We start from the raw sequence: 24,286 nt of genomic DNA on the forward strand, positions 1-24,286 counted from the left end.
GGTGTTGTGGATAGTCTGGAGGGATGTCAGAGGTTAAAGTGGGACATTGATAGGATGCAAAACTGGGCTGAGAAGTGGCAGTTATTCAACCCAGGTAAGTGTGAGGTGTTTCATTTTGGTAGGTCAAATATGATGGCAGTATATACTATTAATCGTAAGACTCTTGGCAGTGTGGAGGATCAGAGGGATCTTGGGGTCTGAGTCCGTAAGCCACTCAAAGCTGCTGCGCAGGTTGACTGTGTGGTTAAGGCAGCATACAGTGCCTCAACCGTGAAGGCCAATACACTGTGGAATTGAGTTCAAGATCTGAGAGGTAATATTACAGCTATACAGGACCCTCATCAGACCCCACTTGGAGTACTGCACTCTGTTCTGGTCGCCTCACTACAGGAACGATGCGGAAACCATAGAAAGGGTGCAGAAGAGATTTACAAGGATGTTGCCTGGATTGGAGTGCATGCCTTATGAGAATAGGCTGAGTGAACTTGGCTTTTTCTCCTTGGAATGACAGAGGATGAGAGGTGACCTGATAGAGGTGTATCAGATGATGAGAGGCATTGATCATGTGGATAGTCACAGGCTTTTTCCCAGGGTTGAAATGGCTAATACGAGAGGGCACAGTTTTAAGGTGTTTGGAAGTAGGTACAGAGGAGATGTCAGGGGTAAGTTTTTTTTATATAAACGTGAGAGTGGTAGGTGCATGGAATGGGCTGCCAGTGAAGGAGGGGTGGCCAATACAAAAGGATCTTTTAAGGGACTCCTGGATAGATACTTGGAGCTTAGAAAAATAAAGGGCTATTTTCTAAAGTACATGTTTGGCACAGCATTGTGGGCCGAAGGGCCTGTACTGTGCCGTAGGTTTTCTATGTTTCTGTGAGACATTCAGTGAAATGCGTTGCTTAACAACCAGCACGCCCAAGGACAATTGGGGGAAGCCCACAAGTGTCGTCACACCTCCCGGTACTAGCATAGCATGTCCACTATGTTCCACAGAACACAAGCCACAAGAAAGGAAGACCACAACAGCGAGAATGTGCCCTTTCCCCATCCCTCCCACCCACCCACAGATTCCCCTGGAATAGTTTATCTTTCACCTTAAACCTACCGTTTCTAGTTCTAGTCTCACCCTACCCAAGGGGAAAAAAAGCCTTTGCACTTCGCGCCTGGCAAGAATAAAAGGCTTGTTTGCACGACCACTACGTGATGAGGTGTAACCACACCCTCCCACGTGCAGAGATTCACCGGCGCCTAACCAGCGCCTCTGGGCACAGATGAGGGAAGATGGCTCTTTGCAAGGCAGAAAGCAGGAGCAGGCCAAGTGGGAAGTGGGGTCTAATCCCACGATTCGTTGCCACCCCCAAAAGGCCTTTGGGAAGCAGATTCCTGAAGAGAAAAAGCCAGTTAGAAACCTGGGAACACTGGGGTGAAGCGGGAATGGTGTGTACCTGCTTGCAGAAGCGCAGGAACCCAATGGAGTAGGTCTTTCCCCAGAGGCAACAGGTCCCATACAAACAGCTCAACCTGTGGGGAGACAGACAGAGACACATTGGTCAGATATATTCCACTCAGAGATGGCAACGTCATGGCAGACCATCTCCCTTGAGGATCTGCCCACTGATCCCAGGAACCACTCGTGCACCAAACGGGGCCATCTCTAATCCAAAGCACGTGGAGAAAATACCTGAGGAACTCTCTCTCACCACAGAGACACTCACTCTGCTCAGGATCTGAGATGTAGGTCAGTTTTATTTTTAAATTCGTTTTCAGGGCCTGTTTACTGTCTTCATGAGCTTAGAAGAATGGTGGGGGGGGGGGGGCGGTAATGAATCTCACTGAAATCTATCAAATACTGCAAGGCCTAGATAGAGTGGATATGGGAAGATGCTTCAAATAGTGGGGCAGACTAGGACCAAGGCCATGGCCTCAGAATCGAGGGATATCTCTTTAGAAGAGATAAGGAGGATTTCTTTGGCCATACGATGGTGAATCTGTGGAATTCATTGCCACAGACAGCTGCAGATGTCATGTCACTGGGTATAAGGTTGACAGGTTCTTGACTAGTAAGGGCATCAAAGTTTATGGGGAGAAGGCAGAAGAATGGGGGCAACAGGGAAATAAATCAGCCACGATTGAATGGTAAACGATTGAACTTGATAAGTCAGATAGCCTAATTCTCCTCCTGTCTTAAGGGTCTTCATAATCCCCCAAGCACGGCTGCTCCCATAGCCCCATTGTGTCTTTGATATTAAAGGATATGGGTTAGTTTTAACAAGAGTTGCAGTGGTAAACGATCAGCTGTGACCTTATGGCAGAATAGGCAAGAAGGGCCAAATGGCCTTCTCTTGCTTCTATTAGAGTATTACAGCACAGAAACAGGCCCTTCAGCCCATACCTACGCAATCTTGTGCCTAGATCCATCGACCTGCATCTGGACCATAGCCCCCCATACCCCTCTCATCCACGTACCTATCCAGCACCCAACCATGGACTGAGTAAATGCAGGAAGGAGGCATAGATGGGAGATTCCTGAAACAAGATTTAGGAAAAACTGCAGATGCTGGAAACCCAAAATGAAAACCAAAGGCTCAGCAGGGACCTGACAAAGGGCCATTAACCTAGTGTGTTTTTTTTTTGGGGGGGGGGGGGGGGGTTGAGTACTTTAGAGATATGGCACAGTAACAGCCCCTTCCACCCATGTGAACAATTATCCTACTACCCCATATGTCTTCGTAATGTGAGAGGAAACCAGAACACCCGGAGGAAGCCCAGCGGTCACGCAGAAAACGTACAATCCCTTTCAGATAGCAGTGGAACTGTACCTGGGTCACTGGCGTTGTACTAACTGCTACAATACCGCATCATCTCATTAACAGTTTGTCTCTCAATATACACAAAAAGCTAGAGGAACTTAGCAAGTCAGGCTGCGTCTGTGGAGGAAAATGAATACAGCATCCGGATAAGAATCGCAGCCCAAAACATCAACTGTTTATTCCCCTCCACAGATGCTGCCTGACCCGCTGGGTTCCTCCAGCTCCAAGATTTCCAGTATCTGCAGAACCTCATGTCCGTTCCTCCCTCCACAGCTGCTGCCCGGCTTGCTGGATGTTCCCAGCATGCTCCAAAGGCAAGACACTGGCGGCAAAGTCGGAACAAGACTGCAGTTGGCAGGCGACTCACTCGATGGGCTTGCCGCGGATCTCCGACATGATGGCACTCTCGCCTCCGAGGTACTCGTAGCACAGACTCAGGAAGTTGTAAATGACAAAGGCTGCAAGAGAACGTCAGTGACAAACCAGTTACTATGCATCAATCCAAAAATCATCGCTATACATCAGTACAGGCAGCAAGCTAATCATTGCAATCTGACAGCTTAAATAGTTTAATAACAAATTTTAAAAGCTCACCGCAGAACCAGTGAATACAAACTTGAATCAGATTTATTATCACTGATATATGTCACGAGATACATTTTACACCCTCCGTACAGAATACATTAAAAATTACTATAAAAAGAAAAATAAGCATCTTAAAATAATGCTGCCGTGAATCAGAATTCAGATCAGGTCTATTATTTCTGGTTTCTGGTCTTCGGTTCTGATTTTGGGTGATTTTTGATTGGCCCAGCCCGCACATAACGAATTGAATACGCCAGGACTCGTTTTTCACTCTTTTTTGCAATTCGCACGTTTTTTTGTGCATTGGGAGATTCGATGTTTATTCTGTGACCAGGTTCTATAGATCTTTTTGTTTCGTGGCTGTCTGAGGGAAGACGAATCTCAATACTGCACACAATCTATAATAAATGTACTTTGAATCTTTATCAAAGTTTATTAAAGTTTTGTTTTGAGGCAGCAGCATAGTGCAAGAGGAAGTTAGTGCAAAGAGGTTAGATACGGCCCTTGTGGCTAAAGGGATCAGGGGATATGGAGAGAAAGCAGGTACAGGGTTTTGAGTTGGGATGATCAGCCATGATCATACTGAATGGCGGTGCAGGCTCAAAGGGCCGAATGGCCTACTCCTGCACCTATTTTCTATGTTTCTACATTTCTAAGACAAAATACACTATAAATTACCACATATATTAAGGGCCAAATGCACAGTAGTGTAGCGGTTAGCACGACGCTATTACAGCTCAGGGTATTCCGGAGTTTGGAGTTCAATTCCACCACCGTCTGTTATAGTTTGTATGCTCTCCCTGTGGAATATGTGGGTTTTCCCTGGACAATCCCATTTCCTCCCACTTTCCAAAGGTGTACCGTGATTGTAAATTGTCCCATTATTAGGTTAGGGTTAAATCAGGTTTGTCAGGAGTTACTGGGGCAGCATAGCTCAAAGGGCCGGAAGGGCCTACACCATTCTATAATCGCCAAATAAAGTGAACAAAAATAAATGAGTCTCGCAAAAATACTGAAGTTGTGTTCATGGGTTCATTATACATTCAGAAATCTCATGATGGAGGGGAATAAACTGTTCCTGAAACATTCGAGTGTCTCTCTTCAGGCTCCTGTAGCTCTTCTCATTATTACCAGCGAGGAGAGCTTGTCCTGGGTGATGAGGGTCCTTAATAATGGACACCACCGTTTTGAAGATGTCCTCGGTGCTGGGGAGGCGAGTGCCCTTGGTGGACCTGGCTGAGTTTACAACACACCGCAGCATTTTCCAATACACATTATAATGGATATATATTGTGAAAGATGTTGATTTAAGGCAGCAGTAAAGTGCAAGACAAAATCAATTACAAAGAATATGAAAGGCCAAATGCTCAGTAGCGTAGTGGTTATTGAAGCGTTATTACAGCTCGGAGCATCTGGTGTTCAATTCTGAACCATCTGCAAGGAATCTGTGCAGTAGGGCCTCCATACCGGATGGTGATGCAGCCTCTGTGTCCACTCTATCTAGACCTTTGAATAGTGGTAGGTTTCACCGAGATTCTTCCCCCCACCCCACCCGCCATTCTTCTAAACTTCGGAAAGTACAGGCCGAGAGCCATTTAATGCTCCTCACATGTTAACTCCTCCATTCCTGGAATCATTCTCGAGAACCTCCTCTGGGCCCTCTCCAATGCCAGCACAAAACCGCGCGCAATGCACCGAGCGGTCTGACCGGTGCTTTATAAAACCTCAGTATTACCTCCTTTCTCTTGTGTTCTAGCCCTGTCGAAATGAATGCTAACATTGCATTTGCCTTCCTCACCGACTCCACCTGCAAGTTGGATCAGATACCATTGTATCTGCCCAAACCACTTCCTCTGCACTCGGCCCCTGTAGGAAACATCCTCTCCACATCCACTTTACCCAGCCCTTTTGATATTCGGTAGGCATCGAGGCATTGTCGAGGACCCCTCCCATCTGTCCCACAATCTCTTTCACCTCCTTCCTTTAGAATAAGAACGCTGCCTGCTAGGCTGTTCCTCACCCAGCTGTAAGGCTTTCTACACCCTGCTACCACTCACTGCACATTATTCATGACAGCATGACAGTAATACCCAAGGAACAAACACAGACGCTCACAGCCTAGTTCTGTAGGCTCGTGAAAGGCTGTGGAAAAGTGAGTCATCTGTTGAATCAGCTTTTGTGAGGCTACCCTCCCTTGGAGAAAAAAAAAGAACAGGACGGTGGATCAATTGGGGGTTTCTGATGACGTCGTTCCCCAAGTTTACTGTAACCTGATGGCTCTCACAATGTCAGCCGCCCACCCAGTCAAACTCTCAACCCCTCAATTGCAACTTTAACAGCACTTAATAAACAAATTAACAATTCATCCAGAGTTTGAATATCTACCCCACTTTCCAAAACCCCATTATCTCTAGTCATAACCCAAACATTGCTGCCACAAACCATTACATTAGCAGTGAAACCTTTCCAGCATATTAGTTGTATTTTTAACTATACTTCGTATATTTCATTTCAACTTGTACGTCTACAGAACATGAATATTGTGTTAATACTGTTTTATGAGATGTATGCATTGTATTGTGCACTTTGCTTCCAGAGAAATATTGTTTCATTTAGCTGTATACATGTGTACAGTTGAATGACAATAAACTTGAACTTCCATGAGATTCCCACATCATCCTTCTAAACTCCATTTAAATACAAGCCCAGAGCCAAACACTCCTCGTAAGTTAAACTTTTCATCGCCAATATCACTCTTGTAAACCTGCTCATCCAAAGCAGCTCATTATCTATTCCCACAAAGATCTGCACCACTCCTCATGAAGCAAGAGATTCTCCATATTAACCTACTGTCGGAAGACAACGGTGTCCGATAAGCCCCTCTAACCCGCAAGCCCCTAACATTGCAGCTATCCCCTTTCCCACCAGTAGCTGGGCCATTAGCCTCTCGAGACTCCAGAATTCTCTGCTTCCCACCATTCGCTCTTCCCACTTTCTTTAAAATGCTGATCAAAATTTACCCTTTATTCACGGTCTTGTTCACCTGACTACCCCCCCCCCCCCCTTTAGTGGCTAACCTTCAGTACTCGTCAATCTGTGCCTCCATGAAGCATTACTGACTCATTGTACTCATTACAAGAGTTGTATAAATGCAGGCATATAAACACATGAAAATTTAATCACTTATAAATTAGTAAACCCACACGTGTTATACATTCATTGCTTTAATAAATTATTCAATCCTAAAAAACAAAGCACATAACTCATTTGAATTCTACCCACTCTGGGTGGTGTCTGTGTTGGATGCAATTCAGAACACCATTCCCAAACGATGTGCCAAAACAGTTCCCAGCTACTGTGACAATTTCAGAAGAGCTCACACCATTTTTTTTTCACTCAGAACACGCTTCAACACATTGACATCATAATGTTAAGAATGTAAAATATACAGTGCAGTACTGACCTTCCACTCCAAGATCAATCTCACCCTTCCCTCTCACACAGGCCTCCATTTTTCTTTCATCCACGTTCCTATCCAAGTCTCTTAAATGCCCCTAATATATTTGCCTCTACCACCACCCATGCACCCACCCCTGTAAAAAAAATTCTACCTCCTTGTACTTCCCTCCAGACAAAGTTGTGCTAATCACCTTTGCAAGACTGCTCAGAAATTCACTGAGATTAGAACTAGTGATGTATCTCACTTACTACCCAGAGCCTCAGCATCCTCAGGGTGGATGACCACCTTGACAGGAATGGGATCCATAATCCAAGACATTTTCCTCTTCTTTGAATGTGGTTGAAAGTTTGACCAGAGGCCACAACTCTTGGCATGGAAGCGTTGGTCAAAGGGCCGGGCCTCGTGCTGTGGAACTGTGACTCTATAACTATTTAACCAAGGAGACAGCCTCGATGCAGCCAGCTTGTCTGCCATGTTCAGAACGTCACCATTCAGGTCTGCTTGAGATCTCGCAGACGCTTCCTGGTCCCCACCCAACGCATGGCTCTCCCCACAAGTACAGGACTAACACATGAAGACAGAAGCCACAAAATTTTACCCAGTCAGAATGCCACCACACAAGCCAGGCTGTCTTCTCACTACCATCAGGTAGGAGCTGCAGAAGTCTTGGGTACAGTTATTACCCTTCAGCCATCAGGCTTCTGAACCAATGTGAATAACTTCAATCACTGCAACTCTAATCTGATTCTACGAACTTTCAACGGCTCTTTACAACTCATGTTCTCAATATTATTTTTACTTGCAGTTTGTCTTTTGCTCATTGGTAATTTGTTAGACTTTGTCTTGTGTATAGTTTTCCTAAGTTCTATTGTATTTTTTTTCTGTGAATACCTACAAAAAAAATGGATCTCAGGGCAGCAGTATATAGTAACATGTAAAGCAGTGCAATAATAATTTGCTTTGGACCTCATGGGGGGGGGGGGGAGGGGTTTAACCAGGAAAAACAAGCTTCCAAAGATCCCAAGCCTTATCCTGGTCACATCAGTGAATGCCATTACACTGAATGCAGAGGAGATCAAGTTTCAAGCAATTTCATTTGATTTAATCGTGTTGATTTAAATATATTTAATCAATCACTTTCTAGTTTTCAATTTTGAGATTCCCAAAACCTGCGGTGTAGTAGTAACTTTAAAAACTCAAGTTAGAGAAACAGGCTTTCAGTCCAACCTGTCCACACTGACCAAGAAACCCACCCAAGCTTGTCCCAATTGCCTGCATTTGGCCCATCTCCTTCAAACCTTTCTTATCAATGTTTATAAAAATCTTTTAAACATTGAAATTGTCTACCACTTCACCTAGCAGCTCACTGCATATATACACACAGCTATGTGTGAAAACACTTCTCCTTAGGTCCTGTTTAAATCTGTACCCTCGCCTTAAAACACTGTCATTTAGTTTACCCTCTGCAATGCTGGGGAAAAGACGAGGGCTTTTCATCTTATCTACAGACTTCATGATTTTATATATTTCCCTTGTAACTGCCTGATATATCTTGACTAACCCAAACTTGGACTAGCCACTTGTAATTGAATAGGTTCTTGAGTTGGAAACCAATCACCAGCAGAAGGTTTTGGCCAAGGAGCCGATTTGGTCATCCCAAACCAACTGTGGTCAAAAGGTAGCTAAAACACACACATGGAGATGGGCCAAAAGGATAGGAAAAGGACGTTCTAACCAGACCCTCTATCTGATTAACTCATGGCAGATCCATACCCTCCACTGCTCCTTCCCAATTTCGTTTCCAGTGCCCAGCCAGATGACATTGAGTAGGTCACATCGCCCAAATGTTGTCCCGAGGGACCCGAAACATCTTACAAGCCAGAGTGGAGAGACAGACTACAGTTGCTGGCATCCAGAGGAACTATCAGTCTCCTGGGGAAACTCAACAGGCATGCAGCACCTGTGGAAGAAATGGGGGGGGTGGGGCTAAAAGGAGCTATCAATGTTTCGGGTCAAAACACTACATCAGGCCTGAGTACACAGAGGCAAGATGGCCAGTATAAACATGGAGAGGGCTGGGATTGGTGGGGACAGGAATCTGAGAGTCGAGTGTTCCTCTGGCATCTAACCCTGATCCTTCAGCTAAAACACACTACCCGTTACTACCTGGGAAATCTAATGGGTCCACAAATGAACAGGTGGTCACTGAAGGACCTGCAACTACAGATCCACAATTCCTTGGAAGTGGCATCACACGTCGATGGGTGGTAGACGTGCTTTTGGCACATTGGGCTTCATGAATCGAAGTATTGAGTACAGGCATTGGGATGTTTCGTTGCAGTTGTACAAGATGTTGGTGAGATCTTCTTTGGAGTATTGTGTGCTCTCTTCTCACCACTGCCATTCAGAAGGAGGGACAGGAGCCTCCAGTCCCACATCACCAGGTTCAGGGATAATACAAGAACCATCAGGCTCTCGTACCAAAGGGGATAGTTTCACTCACCTCATTACTGAACTGATTCCACAACCTATGGACTCACTTTTAAGAACTCATGTACTTGATATTTATTACTTAGTTATTATAATTTATTTTGTATTTGCACAGACACACAGCACAAAGCAAGCAGACTTTTTCTACTGCAGTTGAGTGAAACCTGAACTAGAGGTCATGGGTTAAGAATGAAAAGTGAAATATTTAGGGGGAACATGAGGGGGAAACTTACACACTCAGAGGGTGAAGTCATTGAACATTACAGCACAGAAACAGGCCCTTCAGTCCATGCAGGACTATAAATCCGCCTAGTCCCATTGACCAGCACCTGGACACAGCCTTCCATATTTATCCAAATTTCTGTTAAATGTCAACACAACCTCTAGTTCAAGTCTCTCCCAACCTTAGTGGAACAAGTCTACTTGCATTTACCCTATCTACACCCCTCAATTTTCTATACCTCTATCAAATCTCCCCTCATTCTCCAATGCAAAATGTCCTAACCTATTCAATCTTTCCCTATAACTCAGCTCCTCCAGTCCCAGCAACATCCTTGTAAATTTCCTCTGCACTCTTTAAATCTTATTGGCATCTCTCCTGTGGGTAGTTGACCAAAACTGTACATACTATTCACAATTAGACCTCACCAACATCTTACACAATTTCAATATAACTCCTGTACTCAGTATATTGAGTTATGAAGGCCAATGTGCTTTCTTTCTGACCTCATCTGCCTGTGATGCTACTTTGAAGAAAATATGGACCTGTATTCCCAGATCCCTCACTGTTCAAGGCCTACTCTGAGAGATGGTCCTCCCAAAGTGCAACACCACACACGTGTCTGCATTAAACACCGTCGGCCATTTTCCCAGCTGGCCCAGATCCCACTGCAAGCTTTCATAGACATCCTCGCTATCCACTACACCAGCAAGCTTGGCATCACCCACAAATTTGCTGATTCTTTTTACCACATTATCATCCAGATCATTGATATAGATGACAAATAACAATGGGCCCAGCACTGATCCCTGCAGCACATCACTAGTCACAGGCCTCCAGTCAGAGGCAACCCTCTACTACCACTCTCTAGCTTCTTCCACAAGCCAATGTGTAATCCAGTTTATAACCGCATCTTGATTGCCAAAGTAACTGAACCTTCTTGACCAACCTCCCATGCGGGACCTTGACAAATGCCTTGCTGAAGTCCATGTAGGCAATATCTACTGACTTGACTCCATCAATTTTCCTGGTAACTTCCTCAAAAAACCAAAAGATTGGTTAGACATGACCTAATGTGCAAAAATCATTGTGCTGACTATCCCTAATCAGTCCATGTCGAGCCAAATACTTGTATATCTGGTCCCTTAGAATACCTTCCAATAACTTTCCCAATACTGATGTCAGGCTCACTGGCCTGTAATTTCCTGTCTTATTCTTAGAGCCTTTGTTAAACAGTGGAACAGCATTAGCTAACTTCCAGTCCACTGGCACCTCAACCGTGCCGAAGAACGTTTTAAATATTTCTGCTAAGCCCCTGCAATTTCTGCACTAGCCTCCCACAGGGTCCGAGGGAACACCTCAGCAGGCCCTGGGGATTTAACCACCCTCTTTTTCCTCAAGACAGCAAACACCTCCTCCCGTGTAATCTGTACAGGGTCCATGACCTCACTGCTGCTTTGCCTCACTTCTACAGACGCGAGTAAATACAGATGCAAAAAGTCCATCTAAAACCTCTCCCCTCTCTTACGACTCCACATATAGATTACCATTCTGATCTTCCAGAGGACCAATTTTGTCTTAATACTTCTGTAGAAGCCCTTATGATTCTCCTTCACCTTGTCTGCTAGGGCAACCTCATGCCTTCTTTTAGACCTTCTGATTTCCTTGTTAAGAGTCCTCTTACATTTCTTATACTCAAGTAACTCATTTGCTCCTTCCTGCCCATCCCCGCACCTGGAAGGCAACGTCCCATCCTGGAATCTCGTTGAACTAGCTGCCCATTGAAGTGGTGTAAGCAGGTTTGATTTCAATATTTAAGAAAGTCTGGATGAGTACATGGAAGGAAATAGTCCAGGTATGGTTCAGTGCAACTAGGCAGAATATCAGTTCAGCATGGTCTAGATGGGCTGAAGGGCTTATTTCTTTGCTATAGTGCTCTATGAGCTCCTGGATCTGGCTACAAAGTCAAGTCTCTCAGAAGTAATCTGGATCTTTTGACAGGAAATGAGGGTTTGTGAAAGCAGGGAGCACGGGATGAAGTGAACTTGAAGTGCAGTTTTAATTGTAATCAATCCAGAGATGGCAAATGCTCTCCTTGGAAACAACTAAAAACTCCAAGTATCTAATAAAGAGGCTTTCTCACAAACTACAGCAGTATTAATTGAAGATCAAGTCTCATTAGAGATTGCATGTTCTATAAAAAACATTGTTTGAAATCCCAAATGCTCTTGAGACTGAAAACAATTTTTTTTAAATTTAAATAGCTCCACAATTCATCCTAGAATCAGCAATAGGCCTGAGGAGTAACTCCCACCAGGCCTACACATCCCATACCATCACCTAGGCAACCAGAGCAGATGTTATATCACTCAAGTCCCTTAGAAAGATTCATCAAAACACATTGCTAAGCAACAGCCTTTGAGCAAACATCTAACCCTCCCAGTAGGCCCCAGGTTAAAACAAACATGGCTACTGGCACAGGAGATGTCATCTGCTGTCTCTAAACTGGTCTGTGTGGCTAACAAAAGGCACTGCTGGTCTTGTGACATCCATACAGATAGCCTCGTCAAGACCGTTGAAAACCAGAGTACAAATGCCTGCATAAATTAGATCCAGCTTTTAATTAAAGGTGTATGGTCGTAGGCTGAACTCCAGTTCAGACAAGAACAAATCCATCCTAAATCAACAGTGACAAGAGATTAAACAAAACCAAGGGGTTTACAACACACCATCACCTCTTCAATCCCTCCCTGGACAGCAGCAGTCAGATTTAATTACCCATTCAAAGCGAGTGGAGGAAAGTTTAGCAGAGATGTCAGAGGTTGAAAAACAGAATGTTAAGTGCCTGGAACACAGTGCTGAGGAAATGGTAGAGACTGATGAAGGCATGGGACAAAATGGCATCGATAAAGGCGCCTGTTCGCATGCATCTCTGATGGGAAACATCAAATATTCCCGTTCAGGATTACGACAGCTGAAATCCAGTCACAGACATGGGATTTGCAGTAAGGAACGTTATTTTAAGACTTCTTTTAAAAAATCTATTGATACTCAAAGTTGATGTACACCATGATGGCAGACTCAAGTCGCTAGTGCGGTTCTCCTTTAAGAAAGTAGAAGTGCAGAAGCCAAGATGGTCTACTGGTATGATTGTAGACTTCCACTCCTGACTATCCTGCTGGTGAATGTACAGTCTCTGGAAACCTCAGAGCAAGGCTGTTGTATCAGAGGGACATCAAAGACTGCTGTGTTCTTTGCTTCACGGAAACATGGCTCACACCTACCATTTTGTGCGCAGCCTTACCATTCTCCACAAAGACAGGACAGCTCAGTCTTTAAAGGCAGAAGAGATGGAGTCTGCTTTGATTAACTCATCGTGTGCACAAACATGGCAGCTCTGCCTCGGTCCTGCTCAGCTGACCTAGAACACCAAGTGGTGAAATATCGTCCATTTTTATTGGCCGAAGGAGTTTTCCACCATCATCCTGGTAGCAGTGTATGCTCCACTTCCACCCAAAGCCAATGTAGACCAGCACGAGAGGAGATGAGCACTGAAAAAGCAGGTGCAAAACTGCACACCCTAATGCCTTCCCTATCATTGCAGATTTCAACCAGGCCAGCTTGAAGTGTCCGAACAATTACCACTAATGTATCACCTTTGGAACCAGAGGAGCCGACACACTTGACCACCATTGTACCACCATCAAGAACAATTACTGTGCCATCCCAGGCCACACCTGGGAAAGTCCGATCACCCGGCTATACTCTCAGCTCACAGACAGAGACTAAAGACCAAGGCACCAGTGACAAGGGCAAAGATGACCAAGCTGGATCACTTACAGGACTGCTTTCAGTCGGTGGACTGGACAATACTCAAATATTCATTCCTAAAGTCTGAATGAGTGTGCCACAGTCGTCAAATTGTTCCAGCTTGTGATTAACAGATGCTGTTATCTTCTCCATTTTGTAAATGTCCATTGTAATTTCCATCCATGTATTTAAAGTTGGGCTCTCCTGTGATAACCATTTCCTAGTAAGAGTCTTTTTACCAGCCACCAACAGTATATTCATTAAATATTTATCTCTTTTCAACCATTCTTGAGGTATATATCCAAAATATATGATCTTACTCACCAAGGGTATTTCATATTTAAATATGTCTTGTAGGGCATTGTGTATCCTCCTCCAATAGTTTTTGATAACAGGGCAGTCCCAAAAAATATGATAATGATTTGCATTTTGATTTCCACAATTTCTCCAGCAAACAGGGAGGTTACTATCACAATGGGATTTCTGAGAGGGTGTAATAAAATATCTTTTCAAGTTTTTCCATCCAAACTCCCTCCATTTCTGTGAACTGGTACACTTCCATTGATACCTCCATATTGTTGTCCATTCTTCCTCAGATATAATTATCCCTCCTTCCTTCTCCCATTTTGTTGTAATGTATGAAGTCGAATGTGTTTTAAGATTTGCCAACCCCTTATACATGCTTGAAATGATTCTACCACCATTATCTGAATTATATGTTTTTCTAAAGAGCTCTATCAAGCATGTATTTGCCTTGGTTACATTTTTAAGCGTCTTATTAACATATTGTCGCATCTGTAAATACCAATAAAAATCCTGTTTTTCTAATAAGTGTTTCTCTTTAAGCATTTCAAAACTGAACAGTGTACCTTCTTTCATTATGTTGCAAAGAACTGACTGTTATTCCTTTAGCTGTCCAGTCCTTAAATCTGGCATCCAATTTATTTGGTGTAAAATCAGAGACATATGCACACTATTTAAGAATTGCAATATCTCCCTCTAGATTATATTCTTTTATAGTAGCTTTCCATATTTTAAGTCAATTTCACCCATGGGTTATCAATAATTCATGTACCTATGGAAATGTTTGATGATGAACTTCAATAAAAAAATAAATTACAAAAAAAGCCTGTGTGGATGAGCGTGCGCCTTCAAGAACATGCCAAATTAAATGCCGTGGATGAACTTGGAGACGGCTAGTTTGCCAAGGGCCGTATCGTGGCATTGAAAACCAGTGATCCTGAACTGCACAAGTAGTGTAGGTATGACACACAGAAGGCTATTTTAAGAATAAATGAGGTTAGAGACAAAATTTGATACACATCAGCTCTAGCAGATTTTGCAGGCCATTACTTCCTGCAAAGCAAAACCTAACATGAATGGTTGTGATGCTTCACTCCCAGGTGAATCTTTTACACACACTTTGAAAGGGGGAATAAAACAACACCTGTGCGAATCCCTGCAGAATCTGGAGACCTTATAATCTGCCAGAACAGCTTTAAAAAAAAATGGTGAACTCTCGCAAGGCCTCAGGCCCTGATGGTGCACCTGGCAGGGTTCCAAAAACCTATGCCAACCAACTGGCGGGAGTCTTCAAGGAAAATCTTCACCCTCACGGCTGCAGTTACGGGTTCCCACCTGCTTCAAAAGGGTAACAATCATACCAGTGCCCGATAAGGGTGAGCTGCCTCAACGACTATCACCCAGTGGCACTCACACCTACTGTGATGAAGTGTTTGAGGTTGGTTCTGGTTAGAATCAACTACCAAAGGATCTGTATCCACTGCAAGATGCCCATCACTACAACAGGTCTACAGCAGATACAATCTCACTGGCTCTTCACTCAGCCTTGGATCACCTGGACAACAGCAATACCTACGTCAGGCTGCTGTTTACTGACTATAGCTCAGCGTTCAGCACAATCATGCCCTCAGTTCTAATCAACAAGCTCCAAACCTGGGCCTCTGTTAACCCCCTCTGCAACTGGATCTTTGACTTGCTCACCAGCAGACCACATTCTATGCTGTTCAGAAATAACATTTCCTCCTCACTGGCGATCAACATAGGCAAACGTCAAGTCTGCATGCTTAGCCCACTGCAGAACTCCCTCCATGTAGCTAGTCGCAGCTGAAACACAATCTATAAATTTGCCGACGACACAGCTATCGTTGGCAGAATTTCAGGTGGTGACGAAGAGGCGTACAAGAGTGAGACAGATCAGAAGGTTGACTGGTGCTCAGAACAACCTCACACTCAAAGTCAGTAAAAGAGGAATTGACTGTGGGAGTTCAGTTAGGGGAAGTCAAGGAAATACACACCAGTCCTCATCAAGGGATTAGCAGTAGAAAGGGTGAGCAGTTTCAAGTTCCTAGGTGTAAATACCTCTGTAGATCTATCTATACAAAGGGGGGTATAGATAAAGTAATGCAGGAATAATTTTTCCACTGAGGCAGGGTGAGACTAGAACTAGAGGTTATAGGTCAAGGGTGAAAGGTGTTTAAGAGGAACATGAGGGAATGCTTCACTCAGAGGGTCATGAGAGTATGGGACGAGTTGCCAGTGGAAGTGATAGCTATAGGTTTGATTTCAATACTTCGGGTAAGTAAATGGGAGAGCAATGGCCTAGGTGCAGGGTGATTGGATTAGGCAGAATAGTAGTTCGGCACAGACTAGATGGGCCGAAGGACCTGTTTTTGTGCTGTTGTGCTCTGTGACTAATAAAAGCCCATTAGGGCACAATGTGGGTGACATGGTAGCTCATCGGTTAGCAGAGCACTTAAACAGCACGTTCGGTCAGCTCCACCGCTGTCCACAAGGCGTCTATACATTCTCCTCATGGGTTTCCCCCCACGTGCTCCAGTTTCCTCCCACATTCCAAACACACATGTGTTAGGCTTAGTAAGTTGTGGCAATGCTATGTTGGTGCCCCCAGCACATCCTTGGACTGTTGGTCATTGATACAAATGATGCATTTCACCATATCTTTCAACAGACACACAACATTAATCTTGAGCGGCGAATCTGTGGAATTCGTTACCACAGGTGGCTGCGGAGGCCAAGTCACTGGGTATATTTAAAGCAGCAGGTGAGAGATTCTTGATTGTCAGGGCATGAAGGGATATGGGGAGAAGGCAGGAGATTGGGGCTGAGGGGCAAAATGGATCAGTCGTGATGAAATGGCAGAGTAGACTCCATATGCCAAACAGCCTAATTCTGCTCCTATATCTGATGGTTGTTATCTTTAACATGGCCATACATACTGTTGCTACTATACTGACACAGTGCTGGGTGGTTGAAGGAATACCCGAAGAATGAGACAGAAACTACAAGAATCAAAGTACGATTTAGGACACTTTGCCTCTTAAGCGTGTTCCACCATTCATTAGATCATGGCTGACTTTCTCCAAGAAACATCTCCTCAAACTTTCAAAGAAATGGCTCTTCACCCATCCCATATTCTGGGAGCAAACACTCTGACAGACTCTCCTACCATCACCCCATGCAAAAATCTCCTCTGCCCTGGAAAATCCCAAGATAGGGGATAAAGTGCATTGCGAAGGTGACGCTCCATTCCTTGCCTACACCCACGCCCTTGCCCTTTAAGCTCCCTGCTATCTCTCAAACAAGACATGTCAATGGAGTGTCCACGTTCCCAGACAGAGGGCATCCTGGTCTACTGCCACTGGGATTAGCCAGTAGGGACCCGACTCCATGAGGTGAAGGCCTGAGCTCTTTTGTTTGATGTGAAAGAGCTGCAACACAGAAGATTCCACATGGACATCTTCAGAGCTAGGCCCTGATCCAATGGCAATGGAGACCAGGTTCTGTTCATGCCTCAGAGAGAGGGAGCGGGACACACACACGCACGCGCACGCACAAGAACTGTGTTGCTCTCCCTCTTCTCCTCCCCAACAGGGAGGAGATAAAAAGCCAGTTGCAAGGCAAGCTTTTTTCACTGCATCTCGGTACGTGACAAATAATAAACCAATTCCAATTTCTTCGCACTGTCTTTGTCTATACTCTTCACTGTCTCAAGTAAAACAGCCAGCGAAATCAAAGCCCCTACTCACGCCAGACATTCTCCCCTCCACTCTGCCGTCGGGCAGAAGATACAAAAGCCTGAAAGCACGTCCCACCAGGCTCAAAGGCACCTTCTACCCCACTGTTACCAGACCCTTAAATGGACCTCCTGTACAATAAGAGCTCAGTTAACCTCACAGTCTACCTTGCTAATGATCTCGCACTTTGTCTACCTGCAGTTGTTTCTGTAGTTTCTACACTTTATTCTGCGTTGTTATTGTTTTACCTTGTTCTTTCTCAATTCACTGTATATTTATCTGATTTGTATGAACAGTATGCAAGACAAGCTTTTCAATGTATCTCAATACATGTGCCAATAATTAACAGCTTCCAATGTCTGGACAAGGAGCTAGAGCTTTGTTCTCAGCCCGGGACAGCAACTGCTCCGGAACGACAGAACCTACAGGGCGCGGTAAACACTGCCCAGTCCATCCCAGGCTCAGCACTTCCTCACAGTGCGTTGCTTCAGGAAAGCCAACAGTATCGTCAAGGACGTCTGACAGCCCAGCCATACCCTCTTCTTTCTTCTCCTAAAAGATACAGAATGGCCAGACTCGAGTGCAGTTTCTTCCCCAGTGCTATCGGACGTCGCCCATGTACCAACACAATACAGGGTCCCGCAATGAACTGTGACCGGATAACCCTCCGAAACTTTCTAACGATGAATAAGAGTAGCCAGGACACAATTCAGTAGGGTAGCGAAGGCCACAGATGGCAATGCTTGCCTACATTAGTCGAGGCACTGAATTCAAGAGTCAGGAGGTTGCACTGAAGCTTTATAAAACACTGGTTATGCCACATCTGGAGTATCGCATTCAGTGCTGGTTGCCCCTTTATGAGGATATGGAAACTACTGAGAGGAGCAGGACAAGTTACCAGGATATTGCCTCTGAGAGAAGGACAGGTCAGACATTTTCTCTGGAGTAGCACAGGCTGAGGGGAAACCTGAAAGCTTGGAAATTTATGAGAGGCATAAAGGGGTGTCTACCTCCCACCATTGGGGGGGGGGGGGGGTCTAATATTTACTAGACAGCTCTGTTCAATTATCCCCTCAGATCTCACATTTAAGGTGGAAGGGGGATGAGTAGGGCAGTTTTTTTAAAAAAATACTATTTTAAATATGGGGTAGTGGGTGCCAAGAGTGAACTGCCAGGGGTATTTGTGGGGGCAAATATAACAGACAACCCCCTCACCCGCATGAGATCAGTTCAGTCCCTGACCAACACAGGGAAGTCCTGACCCACACACAGCAAGCATAGACAGAAGGGCTGTCCACTGACCCCAACTAGTCATATCTGACAAGCAGCACTTATACAAACATCTCCCTTACACCCAGAGTTGCTCAGAGATTCAAGATAATTTAATGTCAATTCTAAATGACGCCAGGCACAGGAGAGTCTGTACATAAGGTGACTGACAGGAAATGATGAAGTTGGGGTGGTTGGGGTGTGGAGGGGTGGGTTAGTGGGCAGAGGTGTTGATCAGCCTTGCTGCCTGGGGAAAATAACTGAGTCTGGTTGTTCGGGACTGCAGGCAAGTCAACTGTGTTGAAAGGCTTGTGAATAAAATTGTCAGTGACAGAACAGTCTTGATGAGCTGATCCTCGTCTCACTCTGAACGGAGAGAGCACGGTGAAGGACTGTTGAGGCAAGGGAAACATTAACATTGTGTGACAGGTTTTAGCATCCATTTGAACAGGCAGAGGACCTGGGTTCAATTCTCCAAACACTGCAGCATTGTTAGCACACCAGAGTACACGTCCTCATAGCCCAGTCCAGAATCCCAAGCACTGTGTTTCAAGCCGAACTGCTTGCAAAGGATTGGAACAAAATGGCCAGCTCATTTACCTGACTCACTTCAGGGTAGAAAACTCTCAAGACTTTTATTATTAATAAAAGTAAAATGCAGAATGATGGGTTAGGAGGTTTGCTGATGACACAAAGATTAAAAATCGGGTTTCAACTCTCATTGCCGATGTTCTGGTGTAAGTGACAAATAAAGCTAGCTTTTAATAATAAAGATTGGTGGCAAATAGGTAATGTAGTGTTTAGCACCGATCGTGGTTCAACTCCCTCTGAGGACTTTGTACATTCTCTCTGTGACTGTGTGGGTTTCCTCTGGGTGCTCTGGTTTCCTCCCACATTGCCAAAACGGGTTTGAGAGCTGTGGACATGCTATGTTGGCAACGGATGTACAGCCATACTTGTGGACTGCCCAGCACCACCCTTGCTAACTTGACGCAAACAACATTTCACTACGTTCCGATGTTGATGTGACAAATAAGGCCTCTCTTTAATCTTTTTTTAAGGTTGGTGGCAATTAGGGCAGCATGGTAGCATAACGGTCAGTGCAATCGCTGCACTAGGGTTCAAATTCAGCCGTTGCCTGGAAGGAGTTTGTACATTCTCCCTGCAATCGTGTGGGTTTCCTCTGGTGCTCCAGTTTCCTCCCACAGTCCAAAGACATACAAGTTAGAGTTAGTAAGCTCTGGACATCTTTCAGAAAAAAAATGATAAAGAATGCAAGAAATTGGGGCTAGGTGGGTAGTCACCGTGCTCAGCATGGACCAGAGGGCCAAAGAGCCTGTATCCATGCTGATTTCTCTGCTATAAAGTCTTGTCTGGAGCAGCCTACCGGATTTTGCAGCTGCCCTGTGAGATTTCAACTCAGGACCTGCAAGTCCAGGGGTACAGCTCACCCCAAGCACCAAGGTAGCAGGGGTGAATCTCGCAGTGACCTACCCTCGTAGCAGTCTCGGACAGTGTTGAAGTAGACATAGTACTGGTCATTGGTGAAGAACAGAAGGCTGAGCCAGGAGTCGAAGGCGTAGATCGGAACGATGAAGAGGATTCTCACGATGTGGCGCTGCTCATTCGGCACGCTGTAACACCGAAGGTGCATGTAAATCTGCAAGAGAAGACAGACCGTTTTCTCACCATCTAGAAAATAGTCTACCTTTCATTTCTTCTACCAAAGTGCATGGCCATACACTTCCCAGCACACTATTCCATCTGTCACTTCTTTGCCTAGTCTCCTAATCTGACTGTCCTTCTGTAGCATCTCTGCTTCCTCAACACTACCTGCCCCTCTGGCTATCTTCATATCATCTGCAAACTTGGCCACAAAGCCATCAACTCTGTAATCCAAATAATTGACACACAACACTGGAAGACCACTGGTCACCGACAGCCAACCAGAAAAGGCTCCCTATATTTGCACTCTTTGCCTCCTGTGTATTAGCCAGTGCTCTACCTTTCATGTAACACATGCTATCTTAACTTGTTCAGCTGCCTCATTTGTGGCACCCTGTCAAAAGCCTGCTGAAAATCCAAGTATACAATATTCACCACTTCTCCTTTGTCTATCTTGCTTGTTACTTCTTCAAAGAATTCAGGCAAGATTTGTCAGGCAAGATTTTCCTCAAGGAAACCATGCTGGCAACAGCATATTTATATCATGAGCCTCCAAGTACCCCGAAACCTCATCCTTAATAATCCACTCCAACATCTTCCCAACCACTGAGGTCAGACTAACTGGCCTATGATTTCCTTTCTTCTGCCTCTCTCCCTTCTTGTAGAGTGGAGTGACATTTGTAATCTTCCAGTCTTCCAGAACCATTCCATATTCCAGTGATTCCTAAAAGATCATTACTAACACCTCCCCAATCTCTTCAGCCACCCCTTTCAGAACTCTGTAGTGTGGACCACCTGGTCCAAATGACTTAACTACTGTCAGACCTTTCCGTTTCCCCACAAGAACCTTTCCCTAGAAATAGCAACTTCAATAACTTCTACCCCAAACACACTCAAGCTTCTAGCACTTTGCGATTTCCTTCCACAGTGAAGATTGATGCAAAATACTTATTCCACCAATTCCTTGTACCCCATTGCTACCTCTCCAGCATCATTTTCCAGTGGTTTGATATACACTCACCACTCTTACACTACATATCTGAAGAACATTTTGGTATCCTCTAATATTATTGACTTGTTTACCTTTGTATTCCATCTTAATATGACTTTTTAGTTGCCTTCTGTTGATTTTTAAAAGCTTCCCAATCCTCTAACTTCCCACTGATTTTTGCTTTATGATATGCCCCATTCTTTGGCTTTTATGCTGGTTTTGACTTCTCTCGTAAGCCATGATTGCATTATCTGCCTTTAGAATACTACTACTTCCCTGGCTGTAACTATATTACGGCTTCCAAATTGCTCCCAGAAACTCTGGCCATTGTTGCGCTGCCATCATCCCTGCTAGTGTTTCCTTCCAATCAAATTTGGGCCAGCACCCCCCTCATACCTCTTATTTCCTTTACTCCACTGTTTTACTGAAGCATCCAAATTTAGCTTCTCCCTCTCAAACTGCAGAGAGTGAATTCTATAATAGTATGTTCACTGGTCCCCTAATGGTTCCTTTACTTAAGCTCCCTATCCAAATTAGGTTCGTTGCATAACATACAATTATCGCACTATGAAAAATCCTTAATTTTGAAACTCTTTCTCAATGCCAGGGACCTCTTTCTCAAACTTCTGAGGGGCCAGTTGGGGGGGGTCCTGACAGAGGCCCAGGTACCAGGCAGGAGTCAGGGCCAAAGGGCTGAGCGAGCGAATGCGCTGGAGACTGAAGGCGAAGAAGGCCTGTTTTGGAGTGAGCGGTCTGTGTGCAGACTCATGTGTGTGGCATGGCAGATGGCAGGAAAGGGGCTTGTTTTGTCACATGCTGTGTTCTGCGAACATTGCAGGCACTGGAATTTGTGGCCACACTTGCGGGCTGCCCCACAAATATGTTGGCTGTCCACACGTTTCACTGTACATGTGATACAGCCGAATCTGAGTGGCCTATTCTTGCTTGATTTCTGTTTGCAGGGCACTCGTGAATCAGGTTTGTCCGTCCAATGGAAACAATGTCAAACAGAAGATTGGCAGATATGACTCTGTTACCCAGGGAGCCAGTTTTAGACAGGGTGACTACCACAACAGAGCCCATCCCCGACCACATCCACCCTCCTCAATAAGGAACAAGGCATCTACTTGGCTGCCCGGAACACTGGCTTGGCCAGGAGACAGCACTACAAAAACTGTGCACGTCTTGCTGGTGTGAATGCTGTTGCCTAGCAACCAGTTTCTAGGGGCAACTTCAGTGGCACTCCATCACTAGCTAGTCGGGTTGGGAGAGTGTGAATTACAAGAGATAGGAGCAGACAGGCCATTTGGCCCATCACCATGCTATCACAGCTGACTATCCCACTCAACCCCATTCTTCTGCCTTCCCCTTGTAATCTTTGACTCCCTTACAAATCAAGAATCAATTAATCTTCACTTTAAGTATATTTAATCGTCTTGGCTTCCACAGCCATATGTGGCAATGAATTCAACAGATTAGCTATACTCGGGTAAAAGAAATTCCTCCTCTGCTTTGAGTGGGACATTCCTCTATTTTGAGGCTGTGCTCTCTGGTCCTAGACTCCCCACACTATAAGAAACATTCCCCCCCCCTCCACATCCACTCTGTCTAGGCTTCGAATATTCGACAGGTTTCAATGAGATCGCCTTCCCCCATTCTACTAACCTCAATCAAGTACAAGCACAGAGCTATCAAGTGCTCCTCATATGTTAACCATTTCATTCACAGGATTATTCTCACAAACCCCTTCTGAACACTCTTCAAATTCAACACATCCTTTCTTAAAGACAGGGGGCTCAAACTCTGTTCACAAGACTGCAAATGTGGCCTCAGCACTACATCTTTGCTTTTATATTCTGTCCCTCTTGAAATGAATGTAAACGTTGTACCTGTGAGAAATACAACTAATTTTTAAACCCACTAGGTCAAGGGATGAACGTGCACACGCCTTACAGACAGCAGAGGAAATTGACCTCCAATCCTCCGATCACTGGCACGGAAGCATTATGCCAACTGCTACACTACAATGATGGGCACCTGGAACGTGCTGCCAGGGAAGAGGGTGGAAGGAGATCCGAAAATTGTGATGAGGAATGTTCAGTGAACTCTTAGCAGCAGCATAAAACATTTGGAGGAAGGAGGAACATCCTACCGGATGTTTGCACAGGTAGGGAATGGAGACGCACAGACCACGGGCAGCATACACAAAATGCTGGAGGAACTCAGCCAGTCAGGCAACATTTGGAACGGAATAATGAGTCAACGTTTCTGGCTGAGACCCTTCGTTGGGACTGGAGAGAGAGTGTGCAGAAGCCAGAATGAGAAGGTGGGGGGGTCGGGGATGAACTGAGATAGTGCTGAGGTTGTCGCACAGATCAAGTCTCTACACAGCAATTTGTGTTGTGGTCAGTGCAGGAATTGTGAGCTGAAGATTCTGTTCCTGTGCTCTACTGATCCACACTCAGTGGCCACTTCATTAGGTACATTGCTGCTCCTGCTCGTTAATGCAAGTATCGAATCAGCCCATCATACAGCAGCAACTCAATGCAGAAAAGCAAGCAGGCACGGTCAAGATGTTCAATTGTTGCTCAGACTGGGGAAGAAATGTGATCCAAGTGACTTTGACTGTGAATGATTGCTGGTGCCAGACCGGGTGGTTTGAGTATCTCAGGAACTGCTGATCTCCTGGGATTTTCATACACGGCAGTCTCTAGAGTTTACAGAGAATGGTGCAAAAAGCAAAACATCCAGCGGGCGGCAGTTCTGTGGGCAAAACGCCTTGTTCATGAGAGAGGTCAGAGGAGAATGGCCAGACTGGTTCAAACCGACAGGAAGGTGAGAGAAACACAAATAAACACACAACAGTGGTGTGCACAAGAGCATCTCTGAATGCACATGTTGAACCTTGAAGTGGATGGGCTACAGCAG

The 24,286-nt window shown here is 44.9% G+C and overlaps 1 protein-coding gene across 1 annotated transcript in view; it reads right to left on the reverse strand.

Annotated features, from left to right (window-relative positions):
* Nucleotides 1-24,286, reverse strand: part of LOC132383210 (transmembrane protein 184B-like) — a 94,583-nt gene that overhangs the window by 38,442 nt on the left and 31,855 nt on the right. Inside the window, exons 3-5 of the mRNA XM_059954100.1 lie at nucleotides 20,197-20,362; nucleotides 3,178-3,268; nucleotides 1,446-1,521 (exon numbers count right to left, since the gene is read on the reverse strand). Coding sequence (XP_059810083.1) covers nucleotides 1,446-1,521; nucleotides 3,178-3,268; nucleotides 20,197-20,362 — 333 coding nt within the window. The remainder of the gene's footprint in view (nucleotides 1-1,445; nucleotides 1,522-3,177; nucleotides 3,269-20,196; nucleotides 20,363-24,286) is intronic.

The sequence above is a fragment of the Hypanus sabinus genome, chromosome 29 (assembly GCF_030144855.1).
Source record: "Hypanus sabinus isolate sHypSab1 chromosome 29, sHypSab1.hap1, whole genome shotgun sequence".
In the NCBI taxonomy this organism is placed as follows: Eukaryota; Metazoa; Chordata; class Chondrichthyes; order Myliobatiformes; family Dasyatidae; genus Hypanus; species Hypanus sabinus.